Genomic DNA, 17,959 nt, shown 5'->3' with positions numbered 1-17,959 from the left:
GAACCTTGAATGCTGCAGTCGTGTTCTCGGTATCAAGTAAACGTAATGTAACCAACCTGCGCCGTAAAATTAGCAGCGCAGTTACCGTAAGTAGTACAACCTCGTTTTAGTCAGACGCTCCAACTGAATACGTATGCAATCAAAAAGTTTCCGCGCCACCACAAGGAAGAGGGCAGCCATTAGAGAAGCAAACACTGACAAGGGGGAACACGTAGTGTATTTTTGAACCTTGTTTCAACGGTTGAACCTTCACGCACAATTCGATGTTTCGTGTATTTAATTCGAGCGGAAGGTTCGTGCGATAAATCATACGTAAAGGAATGATGGGACGGATTTTAGTGAATATATTTATTAGTTTGCGAATGCAATAGACGTGCTTTGAACATCGATGAGTTAATTTATTCTATCACGTCTCGAGATAACTTTTATACCGACAATGTTTAAATCTACAAATTTTTATACCGACAAAGTTTAAATTTAGAAATTTTTATTCCGACAAAGTTTAAATTTAAAAATTGTTACACCAACAAAGATTAGATTTCAAACATTGTTAACTAGCGAAACTGTTGATATGAGTCACAAGAATTAATTTTGTATGCAAAAAAGCGCATTTTGTTACATAAAATGAAAATACTATGAAACAGGAGAATTATTTATATAATTATTATTATATTGCAAAATGACTTCGAGTGCAAAGGGTTAACAATGTTTTAAATCTAAACTTAGTATGGAAATTATTTTGGAACGCGATAGAGTAATTTTAGCGGTGCCTCCGCTCGACTGTAAAGGGTTAAAAATCAAGTGCGCGTTAGTGGCCTGTCTCATTAAAAGTTGACGTAGACCGCGACTACCTCTACTGCCATACATATTCAATGCACTTTTCCACGGCGAGATATCGCGCGCCGTTCTACCAAGAAATAATGTTTTCTTCGAAAGTTTCGCCCCGCGTTGGCCCGCGAGGTTGACAGAATGTCTTGTTAGCGGTCGCCGACCCGATAAATCATTAGCCGCACGCGAGCCTTGACTCCTTCAGACCCTATTGTTCACGCAACGTGGCCGTCACGGATTATCGATAAAATTCACTGCTGTTTTCGGGATATTAGATTCTTTAAAATGTTTTTCGGGGATTTCTGAGATCGATTTTCTTGTTTTGTGATTTTTTTATTTAATTATGTGTTGTTCTCTTTTCGAATTTGAAGTGGTATTTGAAAAATTATCGTATAATAGGGCGATAGGTTTGCTGTTGGTTTTTTAATGAAGTAGTATTTACTTTTAGAACTTGAGAAATAGTAATAAAATGGGATAATAATTATCCTACTGTCTTTTAAACTACTGTTAACCTACTGTATTTAAAGTAAATTAATTGCGTTCCATTTACTTCCAAAATTAAAAAGATAGTAATAAAAGGTATTAATAATTTTCCTACAATTTCGTAAACGAAATAACAATCCCCTCGTTCAATTTTTATTTATACTCAATCAATCATCCCCTACTGAATTTCCGATTTTAAAAGAACAGCAAATAAACATAACCATTAATTTCCTTCCAGCAATTAGCAACATAAATTCCCTCGCCTTGCAGTACAATTTTTAACACCGAGAACATATCGCGCAATCAGCAACTAAATTAACGACGTACCATTACCTCCTTCGCCTTGAAAAACAACAACAAAACGAAATCATAATTACACCTGTATTTTCCTACTTCCGATCTCGCGATGCAATATTCGACGTAAAAAAAAAAAAAACTGTTCCAACAAAAAAAAGTGAACGGATCGCGTTCCGCGGCGGAACAACAATTAACGTAGACGTCGATGGTAAAACGATTAAAAGCAAACAAAGAGAATCGCGGCGCACTTGCCCGTAAATCTGCGTAAAAATTCGTGCGCAATTACGAAAAAACGCCGCGGACATTTTTCGCGCGCGAACGACGACGCGTTTTTCTCTGTTTAATATTTACCCGCGGCGACTAATTTTCGAAAATGCCGCAGCAGCGATCTCGCATTAAGCGAAAGATAGGGCGCATCCGGCGGTGCGCGTGCGCGCCTTGTTGTTCGTTCGGTGGTGGAAGGAAAAAAAATAGTTCGCGTCCAGACGAAGGAAAAAGCGTCGGAGGGCGACAGTAAATTTACATTAGGCGGCGCGGGCCGGGGCGACACAGAAAAGCTCTTCCGGTCCGCGAGCCGGCCGCCGCCTCGCTCTATTGATTTACATGGCGATCTATCCGTGACGCGGGATCGTCATAGATCGCTCGGACGACGAGAAGCGACGCGGGCGTTCGTCCTGCTTGCGCGAAGCGGTTTCCCGGACCCGGGAACTTTAACCCTTTGCACTCGGATGGTGACTCTCAGGCACCACTAACATTGTTCTTTCACTCTTTAAAATAATTTTTATAGCAACAATGTTTAATTTTAGAAAACATTGTTAAATATGTATAGAACGTCCCAATCAAAAATTTCACTTAAAAATTTCCTTTTTTTTCTGTAGTACCTTCTGTTTTCTACTATATTACATAACTAAAAACAATCTTGGAAAAACGAGATATTAGCACTAAAAAGTAGAATCCTCGCGCTTTAAATTGAGCTAAGTCGCATACTCGTGAGACCATTTTCCACGAAGCTACAGCTTTTTCAAAATCAACGATTCTCCAAAATCTTCTTCTATCGCTTTCACAAATTCAGCGAACAAATAAATGAATTACCAAACCATAATCTTCCATCTCCAATCATCCAAATTTTCTCGCATATTAAACAAACTATCCTCTTGTTAATAAAAAAAATTCCAAGCCGTTATCTCGACCGGAATTCCCCGAATAAATTAATTAAAAGAAATACCGCGAAGCGCGCGCTTATTCGCGTTTTCTCGAACGAAGGACGACATTAAATAAACAAACGAATAAAGCAGAGAGAGAGAGAGAGAGAGGCGCGGCCGTCAAAAAACGATTCCGTAAGGGGGGAATTGGGTCGATCCTTTTTTCCGGGGCATTCGAACGCGCGGCCGGCAAAACAGTCGCGTTTTTTGCGGGCCCGCAGGTGCGCCCCCGCGTTTTAATAAAGTTGGCCGTTTAATTGTCAAGGCTTTTTTATCGTGTCTGGATGCCGCGAAAGGAACGCGCGGAATTGGCCGCGAGCCAGGGCCGCGCGCGCGCCCGGCACCCCGACGCGAATGCTAAGAAGAAAAGTTTAAGGGTGGAGAGCTCTCTTACCGGTTACGACGATAAAAACGACCGGCGATTATTGGACATTTTTTTTCCCCCCGCCGAACTATTAAACACATCAATTCCAAACGCCGCGGCGATTTATCGCCGGATCCACCTCGCCGCGCAATGGACCACTATGTAAAATTCAGTGACAATTTTTATAATAAAGCGCAACGTAAAAGTTTCATTATTAATTTTTCACAATTATTATATATATGAAGTATAATATGACTTTTGTAGAAGCCTTTTATGGTTTAAGGAAACGATGATAAATATAGCATAAAGATATAATAATACAGAAATAAATATAATAAATATAGTAAATAGAATAATATTATATATAATATAAAAATATAATTACTAATTTCTCAGAATTATTATACATATAATGTATGACTGTCGTATAAGCCTTATATGGTTCAAGGAAATGATTAACAAATAAAATACAGTGACATTATTATTTTTTCCAAATTAGTAATTATTCAATTAGCAATACTTTAAAAAGCAGCATAAACCTCATAAGTGAAGAAATTAATGAAATTGAATAAATACCATAACTATTATGAATATTTAAAATTGAGCGTTTTGAGAATAGAATATTTCTCTCCATAGAATCGTTTAACAAATGTCAAATATTATTTAATTATCAGCAGTTAAATAGCACTGTTTTTCTAGTTAATTTTAGTGAAATTTTCATTAAGATATGTGCAATGGTTCAAAAGTTATAACAATTTATCACCGAGCTCTGTAAAACCACTGTGCGCCGCCATGTTTTCCGTGAAATCGTCCGCGTTAAAACGGCGAGTCTCGTCGGACAATGTGAAAGTATCAAGCGACTTCGACAGCTCGCCCGGCTATTATTGCTGATAATCCCGAGGGTTCGATTAATTCGACTCCGGGATTAAGAGAATCCACGGTGCCGAGAACCAGCTGCAACTTCGTTCGCCAGCGAGAGAGCTTAGGATCGTTTCGGAATCCGATCGATTACTTTCAGAGACAAGATGCTCTTGTCGCCTAATTCAGGGCCGTGCGATCGAATCGGATATTGAGACTAGAAGAGCTAATCTTGGAGCAGGATCTCGTGGCTCCGTTTATTTTCGGGGTTTAGCGTTAAGAAATAATAGCTGTGTTAATGGGGGACGAAGTTATGGTTGTAAAGTGAGATGTGCAGGTGTTGGGATTTTATTCGATGTGGGAGTAATTAGGGAGCATGAGTGACTGCGAATTTTATGCTGGATTGTTTTACAAGTATTTCATTGTATTATAGTAGATTTTTATATATTGTGGTATATTATTATGTATTATATTATATTATTATGTATTATAGTCTATTATTACATATTATAGTATATTTTACTATACTGTTATACATTATACTACATTATTATATACTGTACTATATTATTCTATATTATACTACATTACTATATGTTACAATATATTATTATCTTAATCTTACTAAAATAATTAAAAACAGATTTCTACATGGATTTTAACAGTTCTAATTAATGCAACAAATTTTTATTTTGTTTAAAGATTTACATATACTTTTTTAAATATTCTCGTTAATATTCCAATAAGACACAGTCAGCATTAATAAATAATTCTTCAAATTATAATATAATATCAAATAGTAATATAATATATCTAAAAATAAATTGTAATTCCCCGTACAGATATAATAATTCACAATATATTTTCTTTAACATTCTACCAAATGACGTATAATAAATAATTTTTTAAATATTAATAACGTACAATGCTAAAATTATAGAAAACCATGATAAACGTAAAATCGTTGTAAAATATTTGCTACCGTACAGTAACATTACAAATTTACATAAACAGCGACAAGGGAATAATAATTGTTTCTACGCATTAAACGATCCGATGGATTGATAAAATATTGAAATTCGCGGAACGTATTTGTACAATATTAAATTCGCGCATCAAGGATTTGAATAATTTAGGTGTTCGAAAACGCCGTGGGTTTGTTTCGCCGTCACTTCCGCCCGGCGGATAAATAAAATTTTCGCCGGGGGAACGTAATTATTGTTCCGCCGTCGGGAAATTTCTTCGCGCCGCTGTATTTATCTGTAAATACTTGTCATGAAATATTCACACGGTGCCCGCGCGCGCGCGCGCGCGAGCCCCGGTGTATTAAATATTTCCGCGCGCGTTCGATCCGCTCACCGGACGATTTTCGTTATCGTTTTTCGGTTTACCGCCCACGCGCGACCGTAATTTTTTCATAAATCGAAAACAATCTAACGCAGTCGGTAAATTTATTTTTCACACTGGCCGCTTCCCGTTACACCGGCTTGTTTTCGTCGCAAACCCATTAAAAACGCGGTTCTATAGATTTTTATTGTTTTCTCGCCGATTTTGAATTTCATTCGATCAGTTGAAAATATAAAAATTATGGTAAATAATGCTTACGATAATTTTGTTCATATATGAAAAAAAGGTTTAAAGAATATTCTTAAATTGTAGATAGTGAATAATTTTAGTTTGTAATTTTTATAAGACAATTAAAGATATAATTTTTTAGAAATTGTGAAATGTGGAATGTAAGTTTTTAAATAATTATGAAGTGATGGAGGAAATATGAAAATGATGATTTTTAAAATCAAGAAGTTGAAATTGAAGGAATAATAGTTTTAACAATGAAAATCACTGAAAATTGAAATAATAATAATTTTAGAATCGCAAACTGTTTAATAATGAAATAATAATAGTTTTAGAATAGAAAACTGTTTAAAATTGAAATAATAATAGTTTTAGAATTGCAAATTATTTAAAATTGAAATAATAATAGTTTTAGAATAGAAAACTGTTTAAAATTGAAAGAAACTATTTAAAATTAAAATAATAATAACATCAAAATAGAAAAGTATTAAAAATTGAAGTAATAATATCTCCAAAATCAAAAACTATTTAATTCGTCTCAAACTCCGAACGACAGTTTAATGGGCACCGTAATTGATACACTTGCCCCGGTACCGTGAAAATCGTTCGCGGAGGAAACCCCATCGCAATCCCATTAGCACTCGATCAAAAAGCTCGGGCATCCGACAAAAATAAAAGCTGAACGGCGGAACAACGTGCATCTAAAAATTCGCGTCTAAAATCCGCGGACCCGTTCCGATGAATCGTGTCCGGCGAACAACGATACCCGGGGGCGCGGCATTTACAAATCGCGTGCTCGAAGGATTCCTTTGGAAGTGCCTCCGAGCGCGGAAGTGTCCTCGTGTCGATGGTGTATCGAGTGGCGGGACGTTTCGACGCGGTCCTTTTTCAACAAAAAAATCCCGATTCGGCGGCTGTCATGGGGTAGGAAAAACGATGGCTCTTCGCCGTGTACAACCGGCCCGCCGACAGATAAACCGAGCCGGGAAACATTAATAGATTCATACCGGCGGCCCTGCGCGAGCCTGTTTTCGAGCATTTTATCTCTATTTTCCGGCCGCGCGGACATCGCAGGCCACCGTTGGTGCACGCGCGCGTTCGCCGAAAAATCCGCGCTGCCTACGATCCTGCGGAGCGCTCGCTCTACCGGCAAGGAAATTGGAAATATGGCAGATTGGTCTGGGCACGGGGGCGTATCTGGAACAACCTCTTATAATGACGTATCCCCTTTCGACGAGATTAATATTTTATTCAATGATAAAATCGCGATGGATCCTGAGAGCGTCGTTGGGGAGTCTGTGGTCTATATTGCTCGTTTTCCGGAATTTTTTCCTAGGCATTGGACATTCCCCCGGCAATTTTATACGTTGCCAAATTGTTGGTGCATGTTTGAAGAATCTTCGCAATTTTTTTTATTTATGATTGTTTATTCGATTTAAAAATAGAGATTGTTTAAAAAGAGCGGTAGTGGAGGGTGTATGGTGAATGTTCTGGCGAGATTTAAGAATTTTTGTTGGAATTTCTAGCAGATATTTTTTTTCTTTAATTTTGAGGATCTTTTAGTGCATGTTTAAGCAATGATCAGGAATTTTCCTAGGTCGAAATGTTTATTTATCTTAAAGATATAATTTATTTTTCTATACGCTGTTATTCGAGTTTTGTAAAAGAAGAAGTCTATGGAGACGATTAGGTAACTTTCAGACATCGTTTTGAAGAATGTGTTACAGATGAAAATTTTAAACTTTGTAGACTTTTTAACGAATATTTAAGCAATATTCAGAAATTTTTCCAAATTATAATATTCGTTTATTTTAAAGATACAGCTTCTTATTCTGAACACTGCTGTCAAGACTTCGCGAAAGAAGAAAACTAAGAAGACGTTCCAATCACTTTCAGATACTGTTTAAAAAATATACCACCAGAGATAACAATTTTAAACTTCGTGAACTTTTAAGCGCATATTTAAACAATATTCAGGAATTTTTCCAGATCAAAATATTCATCCCCTCTAAAGATACCCCTTTTTTTCTGCACACAGCTGCTGCAGCTTCGTAAAAGAATTCATCCAAAAAGAACCTTCCCCCAACTTTCAGACATTGTTTAAAAACTCTCCATTACATATATCGATTCGAAACTTCGCGGTGTTATCGATGCATAATTGAACCCTGTTCAGAATTTTTGCCAAGCCGCGACGTCGCCCCGTTCCGAAGTTACAGCTCGCTTCCGGCACACACAGTATATTCCCCCCGTAGAACGTCAAAGGGCGAGAATTCGTCGATTTCGGGCGAAACGAAGAGACACAGGGTCGAGGACCCTTCCAAAAGTGGATTTCCTTAAACTTCCATCGGAAGTGATTCAAACTTGCCGGCGAAATTGATTTTCAAACTTTTCCGGCTCTTTTTCGCCACGAACATTAGTTAATTACTTCGCCGACAAGCTTATTCCCGCGGAAGTTTCTTCGTCCTCGCCGGAGCATTTTAAACAAAAAAGAAAAGAAAAGAAAGGAAAGGAAGGAAGAAAGAAAAACAAAAAGAAAATGGAAAGTACGAGGCGAAACGACACCGCGTATGTCAATGTATTAGCTCGCCGGGCTGCCTTCGAAGAGAGTTCATTGTGTAACTTACGGGGCCGAGCTTAATGGAATTTTCCGTGGCGTTTATCGAACACTCTCTCTCTCTCTTAAAGATTACACGGAATCGACGAGCCGCCCACACCATCGACGGCGAAACGTTTCATTTATGGCGTAAACCGACGCTTACGGCGACGCGCACTGTAATCATCGAATTCGCCGTTTTAACGCGTCGTAACCTTCGTCACCCGAGCATAATCGAATATATACTTTCATATAATGATGGATCGAGCGTTGATCGACTTTTGCAATAAACAACGCTTCGTAATTATTATAAATATCGAATTTTTCCGAGTTAATAAATGAAATTAGGAAGAAACTATAAGGAAATTAAGAAAATTTTAGCATATCGCTACGCTATTTTTAAATAATTAAGATAGTCGAGGTTGCAAATATATTTTAAGTTAACTATTGCTGCTCGCAAATGGCTCGAATAATTTTTATTTCGCGTGGTGTATTTATTACATCGTTATGAATAAATGGACGAACTTTGGGACTCCATAGCTCACGAAATTTATGCAGCAAAAATGCAATAAAAATGCAGTAAAAATGCAATTCACTGATCGATGCACTCCTGGTCGATTAAATTAGGTTTTCAATTTATTTATCTAGACAATTATGAACATGAAAACAACAGAACTCTGTCAATTATTCTGTCGAAACCTTACTATCTACAGTGATCACGTTCAATAACTATTACAGCGTTCTTCCTATTATTATTAATAAATTGCACTGTGTCGAGCCCAAGCACCGGCTTCGTCGCCTCTATCTCTCCTGCGCGGAGTTAATGATAGTAATTGCTGGTATACCATTGCGCGCGACTTGGATCGAGCTACTTACATGAGAAAATTACATGTGTTTAGATAATGACGAATTCAGACGTCAGGGGTTCGGATAATCGAGGCTCTACTGTACTTTCTTCGACATCGAACGAACACGTAACTATCCATCAAATCTATCATAATGTCTCACGCAAGCTATGTCGTACTCACTCGTCGTTCTTCCCGATCACCCTGTCAAACTGTTCGACAATAATTCACCGTCTGCAACCACTCGTCCTAATCGATGTAAATCGACCGTAGCATTGTCATTACGATTGTCAAACACGATTTGTATCGCGACAGGAAAGTCTACGGTTTATTAACAGATCACTGTCGCTCGTTTCTTTTTTAAATATTAATCGACGTTAATTAAATGTGAAATTATATATAATATAATTAATAGCACGATATTCTATTGACCAGATGTCGTCCAACTTTGAACTGCTGTAGGTTGGCGAAAAAAAATCGTGGAGAGGTCTAGCTTAGCTCATTTTAAAGCGTAAAGTTTATATTTTAATACTGATAAACTCAAATTTTTTTTTAAGTAATTTTGTTAAAGAAATTTTTTTTTTAAGAAATGAGCTGAAAATCGAAGATGCATATGGTCCTCTTTTTCACCTTTAGTTTTCTATTCTATTATAAATAAAAACAATTTTTGAAAAAATAAAGTCCAACAGTCTTAAAAAACTAGAAGCTTTACGCTTAAAACTAAGCTAAATTGCACAACAAAACAATTTTTTTTCACGAAGCTACATCTCTCCAAAGTTCAACAATATTTCCACTACGAATCGTCACGAAGTCTCTCAACTAACATTAATTTGCCAACCATAATCGCGCACCTCCACTGGGAAAATTTTATGTAATCATCGACGAGGCACCCTCTCTCCAACAAAATAAACATCGAATCGATCGGCGCGGTAGTTTATCCAAAATAAATTGTTGCAAGCCGGTGGTAAACGACGGCGAAGGAATTCCGGAAGTTCGCGTCGTCGCGACGGGGGGGTCGGAGAGTCGATTGAAAGCCGGGGTCGATCCCGGGCTGGGATAAAAATTTCATCGTCCGATCGTCGGTCGGATTCTCGTCTCCGGGTAATTAATTACGAAAGGGGGCTTCTCCTCGGCTCGATCGGGAAGATCAGGAAGCGTCGGTGGATAAAAGTTTCCTCCGCGGAAGACGGTCCCCCCTCGTGTTTCCTCCTCGCCTCTCCGCCCTCCTCGATTTGCTTTTTGTTTGCTTTCTATCGACGCGGGGGGGTTAATTGAGTCCGACGAATTAATCTTGTAAAGAGAGAGCGAGAGAGACAGATAGAGAGAGAGAGAGAGAGAGAAGAGAGAGAAAGAGAGAAATTGAAGGGGAAAGAAGAGAGAGAGAGAGAGAGGGAGAGAAGGAGCTGACTTCGGCGCGGCTCGATTACGCTCGAATTTGCGTTCGTTTTTCCTCGGTTTTTCTTTTTTATCGAGGAGCCTCTGGATCTTGGACCGAGTCCCAGTGATTTATAAACAGTTCCCAGGTTCTTTCTTTCTCCCAGTCAATTAATTAATCTTCGCGGAGAGAGGTTCGACGAAGTTCGGCACGCGGCGCCGGAATTATGATGTTATCGCGTAAGCTGCGCTCGTTAGCGCTCGTATTTTCCAAATTGCCACTCCGGAATGCGGCTGCTGTTTACTTTGGACTGTGTGCTTTGCATTATTCGCGACTGCGGATGTTAATTTGCAATTTTAAGGCGAAACTCGCGGCGAGGAGAGCTCGCTCTCTCTCTCTCTCTCTCCGTCGGGATTCTACGCTGCGTGGAAATTGCGGAAAGAGTTTCGAGCGTTCCGAGTTCGAATCGAAAAATTTTGTAGGAAATCGTAGAATTTAACAGATACTCCGTGCAGGAGATTAATGTTAACCCTTTGCACTGTAACAACGAGAGACTCGTGACGCGCATTTTGTATCTAATTTAATAAATATAATTGCCAGTCGTTTCTGGTAAAATCGAACGAAATTTTAATTTTCTATCGTGAAAATTTCGATTTATTAAATTAAATAAAATTTGGATTTATAAAATTAAGGAAATTATTAAGGAGGACGAAATACTAATCGACTCAGGTGAGAGAGAGAGAGAGAGAGAGAGAGAGAGAGAGAGAGAGAGAGAGAAGAGCCTTTCCAGCGTCACCGAAATTGGTCACGTGTAAGAAGGGATTTTTCGATCGAGAACCATGTCGTGCCAGAAAAGTACAATGCAGGACAACGTCGATATTAAAAAAGAGAACAAAGGCGCGCGACAAGGAGGCACGGGGAACAACCGACCGATCGATGATATTCTAAATGGAACCGCCGGGCTACGGTCGGGCCATTTGCAAATTACGGGAAATGGCGCGCTCGAATTACGATTTTTAATCACGTTTTGCGGAATTTCATTAGGTCAAGTTCCGTGTCATTTGCCACGTCCGTACAAGCACCTCTCGATGTATTAACTCGATAGACCTAATACGGCACTCTTCGCAATTATTTAAACATTCGATCACCCTGCTTCGCACCTCGTTAATTTGTCATGAATATTCCGCGTCAATATTTTTATGGATATTTCAATTATTGAGAAAATGCCTTTTCCAGTTTCGGTTCTTTTGGAAATATTTATTGATTGTTCGTAATTTGTTTGAATGTATTGCTAATTATTTAAAAATGCAATCTATTTGACAAGGATTTTAGTTGAAATTATTTAGATTTCGTTTTTGTCTGTTATGATTATTTTTAAAATATTTATAGATTGGATCGAACTTGTTTGGCTTATTTTCAAGCACAATTACTTTACACTAAAAATAGCTACCCTTAATATAATATATTGTTTTATAACAATGTCAAGACTGGATTTATTAAAACTGAATCTTTAAGTTAATATACACTCCAATAAAGAGGTTTACATAAAAATCTCTCCAAAAATCATTTCTATAACATCGACATTCTTCTAACAAAAGCAAAAATCAGAAAACAACCCTTTCGATCGATGTGCAAGTTCCAATATTAATATTTATCAAATAAGACAAACAAAAATGACCAAAAAATAAAGAGAAACAAGAATAGACAAAACAGAATAATAATAAAATAAACCAAAGACACAACAATCGTTCCGACTATTTGAAAATAACCGCACAGTAATTGGCTCCACTTTCCAACGCTCCACGACCAATTTCGACTAAAACGGTAGAATGTCCATCGCGGAACGTAAAATTGCCATTTTCTTTACGACGAGTATACTCGTCGTTCGCAGCTGAGAGGTTAATTTCGCCGAAATCGATGTCCGAGCACGGCGAAACTGTTCCGCGAGGTAAAAATCGCGAGTGCTCGCGGAGCATCTTCGACAGATCCCGGCGTCGCACAAAAGAGGACAGTCGTTGGCAGCATCTGGCCTCGAAACATCTCCCCCGGAGGGTTCTTTCAGGGACCAGGCTCTGCCAACGACGTCCGTTCTCGACGGCAGCAATACGTCCATAACGGGGAGACGGAGACGGAGATAGGGAAGACGATGGGGTGATGGAAGTAGAGATCAAGACAAAGATAGAGATAATTAGGTAGAAATAGAGATAGAGATAAAAATAGAGATAAAGATAGTGATAAAAATAGAAATAAAAATAGAGATAGATAGAGCTAGAAATAGAGATAAAAATAGAGATAGATAGAGCTAGAAATAGAGATAAAAATAGAGAGAGATAGAGCTAAAAATAGAGATAAAAATAGAGAGAGAGATAGAGATAGAGATAGAGATAGCAATAGAAATAAAAATAAAAATAGAGATAGATAGAGATAGAGATAGAGATAATTAGGTAGAAATAGAGATAGAGATAGAAATAGAGATAGAGATAAAAATAGAAATAAAAATAGAGATAGAGATAAAAATAGAAATAAAAATAGAGATATATAGAGATAGAGACAGAGATAGAGATAGAGATAAAAATGGAAATAAAAATAAAGGTAGATAGAGATAGAGATAGAGGTAAAAATATAGTGAGATAGAGATAGAGATAGAGATAGAGATAGAAATAGAAATAGAAATAAAAATAGAGATATATAGAGATAGAGATTGGAATAGAGATAAAAATAGAGATAGATAGAGAGAGTTGGAGAGAGAGAGAATTAGACAAAATGAGACACTGACAGAGAAATCAGAGTCACAGACAAAGAAAAAGAGAAAAATGGAGACCCTGATGAAGAAACAGAGAAACAGAGAAAAACAGACAGTGAAAAAGAACTAAAAGGAAATAGAAAAATAGAGAAAGAGAAAACTCCGAGAGAAGGAGGAAAATCCTAGCAACGAGGCCGTCTAAACGCGGATCGAAGTAGACCGACCATTGTTGCCGGTTAATTAAGGGAATTGATGAAAGATTAAGGAGTTCCTCGGCGACGCCCGTTATTCCTCGTTCGACACACATCGCCGAAAAGCCGATCCCCAGCAATCTTCGCCGAGTTCCGCGGGCCACGATCGAACGCATTGTGCGCCGGATATCGCGTCTCCCAACCTGCCACGGGAACTTCCGCGGAACTTGTAAAACGACTAGCGTCGTTTTTGGTAACAAGTTTCTCGAACTATCAAAAAAGTATTGGAACCGATTTTTTTAAAAAAAAAGCGAAAGACAATTTTTCCTGCAATGCTATAGGGTGGCTTGAAACTTTTGTAAAATCTGTAGAAAATTTTTCTGGCAGTCGAAATTACTATGGATTTGAAGCTCGAAGCTTCCCCTTTACAATGGCGTCTCAAAATTTGGTCTACGATTTTTTTCTGTTGTTTTATCGAGCTCCAAGCGCGAGGCGATTCTTGCGATAATTAGACGATTTTGCAGCGACGAACTTGGTCTCCGTTTTTACTGCATAAAATTGTTAATAAAAATCGTAGACTAGTTTTCGAGGTCTCGTTTGAAAGAGGAGACTCTGAACTTTGATATCGTGGTCGAATCGGTTGAGAAAAAAATTTTTCGTGGATTTTGGAAAAGTTCGAATTCGTTGCATTTTGCAGGGTGTTATAGCAGAGATACATTTTCTGTTTTGCATTTCTCTCTTGCACTGTGGCGTGTGAATTAAGTTTATAAAAAAATGAAAAATACGTTGCAAAAGTAGAGGTGTTTCCAGCTTTAAAACAAGGGTATATGCATCGTCCTACGATCTTCTTTAACGAAGTCATCAACTATCTTCGAAAACCCGAGAATTTCTATTTAATTATTTTTCTGCATTGAGAATTTTTACTTCGGCTAATATAATTAAATCGACGATGTTTGAATTAATGATCAGAAGCGTTCGCACCGCGCCACTCATCAATTCTAAACGAATCACTGCTCGTCCGCCATTAATATTCAGCTGGCAAAGTGCTCGCAGGCTTTCCGCAACGAATATTTCTACGGCCGTGCGCGCCCTTAATAATTCATCGGCGATCCCCGCCGCGATAAAGACGCGTTTCAGCAAACTATACCCGCCGCGCCTAATAAAAGTAGCATAACCCCGGTGGGAACCGCGTGTCACGCTTGCAAAGCCCTCCGCCGCCCGCAAACCGCATCGTTTCACCTTAACCCGCAATTTCTGACGACCGCAACTTACACGCCGCTTGTCGAAACTCCATTAAACCCGTTAACAGCTACGCGGACCCTTGACCGCGCGTCGATACCTTGAAATTTTAATTCGATAGAGCCGCTTGACCCACGCGCGCCCGAGGATCGAAATTATTCCGCGATGAAATTACGCCCGAAAGGATCCCCGCCCAAGTGCACCCTTTTCCGCCTCGCCGAATTAATTCGTCCGTCTTCTGTTAACCCTTTCCACTATCATTCTTTTCACGCTGCAGCGATTAGCATTTATTTATCCTTCGTTCGAGTTCTGAATTTAAGTATATATTGGAAGTTATCGATTGACTTTGTTATTTTAATTTGTCACTTGTTCAATATGTTGATGCGCGTTTAATGTATTGATTTAATGTATCGGCGCGCGGTTTATATTTTAATGTATACTTTGTGACTTAATGTGCATTTTGTATTTTAATGTATCATTTATATTTTAATGCGTGTCTTATGTTCCAACGTGCATTTTATATTTTAAATGTATATTTTACTCTTCAATTAAAAGCATTATTCAGATATTCCAAAGAAAATAATGTTCAAAGCGACACACGATGTACGACGCTCATTTCTTAATCTGCATTTATTAATCGTATAGAAGGGTTATACATAACGCATTTCATATAATTGATTCCAGTGACTCATAAAACACTTACACTTTTAAAAATATTTTTAGACAAAACAAATAATAATTTTCCAACTATTTTATAACTTTGTATAAATATGTTCAATAGCGCCTCTAAGTCGTCGTTCGAGAGCAAAGGGTTAATATCTTGTAGTAAAATGATTTATGGTTTACGTACTTACACATCTAAACATTTTTATTATCTTTAAACACTTGCACTTTTAATAATCTTTCTAAACGAAACGAACATCAATAACGAACTATTTTATAACTTTCTATAAAAATGTTCAATAGCGCCTCTAAGTGGTCATTCGAGAGCAAAGGGTTAATATCTTTTACTAAAATGGTTAATATCTCGTAGTAAAATGATTTATGGTCGACGTCGTGTTATCATTTTTCTCGGTGGGACAGCGCCCGTACGCAGACGGAATTTGGCATTTGCGGGGAGATCTTGGAGGGCCGTGTGCGCGCCGCGAACGAGGTTGCCCCGGTTAATTGAAGAGGGGGATCAGAGATTGACGGCGGTTATTGTCGCGAGGGATTAATCGCCGGGCTAATACAAGCGGACCTCTAAACCCCGGTCAGCGAATGGACCTTACCGCGGCCTGCGATCGTCCTGTATACACAGGACTCTTGCGGTTAATGGCCGGGACCGCGTTCCGCGTTACCGGTCGGCGGTTTCGGGACGATTCCGAGCCGGACCGCGCGGGGGCTCTCGGGTAATTTAATGTTTCCACGGCAATCCACTTAGCATCGTAACGCGGGCCACCTTGACTTAAGTGCCGGCCGCCGCCAACACCGGGAATCCTTCGCGGAGTCCGCCGCGCTCTGTCCCCGTTGTTCGCGTTAATGAACGTTCACGCGGCCATTAGAGGCCACTTTGCAGCCGTTGCCCGATTAGCGGACCTTCCTACTCTGGATTGATGACGAAACTTCCGGCCGTTTCGCGGCTCGAACCGTTAAAAGAACCGGAAGCGGCGGGAAATTGCGGCACGCCTATCGTCGATCTTTGAAATTACGCGGGTTCGCGGGGAAACGTGCTACGCGGTTCTATGGGAGCTCGTTTTGAAGAGCGAAGTGTCCACTTTCACGCTATTGTGTATAAACTTTGCGCAACTTCTCCTTTCTTTACAAATTTTATTTATTTATTCGAGGAAACGAGAAGCCGATTTTCTGCGAGCACGGTTTTGACGCTTTATATAATTCCCAGGAACTGCAAGAATTTTTATTCGTATTTCTGGCAATGCTATCTTGTAGAGCGAAGTTTTACCTTCAAAATGACTATTCGAAAGTTGATCCACGATTTTTTTACTAGGTTTTATGGTTAATAACCATACTCGCGATGCGCGAGTGAATCGGTCGGTGCTAATCCTAATTGCACTTAGAGCGTCGCAAAACCGTGAGAAAAAATCGCAGCTTAACTTTTGAGGTCTTGTTTTAAAGAAGAAACTTTCCTCTGTAAGATCGCGTTTATGATAATTCATAAGAAAATTTTTTAAACTTTGTATAATTGTTCGAATTTGCAAAATTTCGTGAGAGAGAGCTGTCTCGGTTCTCAAGTATTTCATGGCGTGATATGGTTTATTTTTCCACGTGAAATCGATTTCATTGAACGTTCTCGATTAATACCGTTCTACACGTTGCCACGCGCATTCCGGATTTCCTTTGAGGTCGCCGGCCGAAAGACGGTATTTCGTTAGTCTCTAATAACCCGATCGCGCGCCCCCTCCATTGAAACAGCACGTCGAATTGAAAACGCTGAACCACCATAATTTCGCCGCGAAGTCGTCGAACGGCACCGCCGGCTCCATAGATCCAATTAACCGTGAAATTACTCTCTGAATAATTCGACGGCCAATGAAACGAAACGAAACGAAACGCTTATTGCGTTCCCGCTGCAGAATTAACGTGTCCCGGGTATAAATTATGAAACGCAATTACAATTAATGGCGCCGGGTACGTTCGTTATTCAACGGGTTCGCATCGCGGTTTTCTTCGGCCGTTGCCGGATCGGAACAAACTGTTGTTCGGGAAGAATGTTGTAATACAAGTATGTGAACTTTAAATTGTTTACCTGCATTGTTGTTACATTTGCCGAGCTTTCGAAAAACGAGGAACTTCAATTTTACCTGGACCTTGCTGGAAACGAAGCTTCTGATACCTGTTTTACTGTTTTTCGGGAGCCGTGGCTGGGTCAGTGGAGACCCTGGCTTGTTAATTCATCCCCCTAAAGATTATTAAATAAATCCATCGGAGTCCTTTGTGAGATTTATCGCAAAAGAGTTTAATACTTCAATATGCCTCGCTCGATTTGTTCAAATGCAATTGTGCGTTAAATAATTTTATTTCATATCTTACTCTTCAGATATTTATTCCAAACTTTTTTGTAAGATAGATATACCATTATATTACGTTGACAAATTTTTTCAGTCAGATTGGTTCATCAGCAAGTTGTTGAAAAATCTTTCAAAGTCGTCGGTTTTCCATATCGCTGATTTCTCGTTGCGTCACCTGAGATTTCAACTGAGTCGTGATCTGTTTTTAGGCGTCTTTGCAATTTTGTGATGAAAGTGCAACGCGGCAGCAAGGTTTCTTGAAGTCGTAGGAGTGGGAAGACGCGGTGTACTAATTCGAGATCACCGAAATCAAAGCCCTCGGCGCGTTTAACGCGAGACAGTTCGTGCAAGATTTATC

At 39.1% G+C, this 17,959-nt stretch overlaps 1 protein-coding gene across 1 annotated transcript in view; it reads left to right on the top strand.

The window, feature by feature from the left end:
* The window catches only part of Pgant2 (polypeptide N-acetylgalactosaminyltransferase 2), a 301,501-nt gene that overhangs the window by 210,530 nt on the left and 73,012 nt on the right, over window positions 1-17,959 (top strand). Inside the window, exon 2 of the mRNA XM_078180735.1 lies at window positions 9,100-9,174. Coding sequence (XP_078036861.1) covers window positions 9,100-9,174 — 75 coding nt within the window. The remainder of the gene's footprint in view (window positions 1-9,099; window positions 9,175-17,959) is intronic.

This window comes from Augochlora pura, chromosome 5 (assembly GCF_028453695.1).
Source record: "Augochlora pura isolate Apur16 chromosome 5, APUR_v2.2.1, whole genome shotgun sequence".
Classification (NCBI taxonomy): Eukaryota; Metazoa; Arthropoda; class Insecta; order Hymenoptera; family Halictidae; genus Augochlora; species Augochlora pura.
Note: the sequence above shows the minus strand (reverse complement) of the source record. Positions and strands in the feature narration are given on the sequence as shown.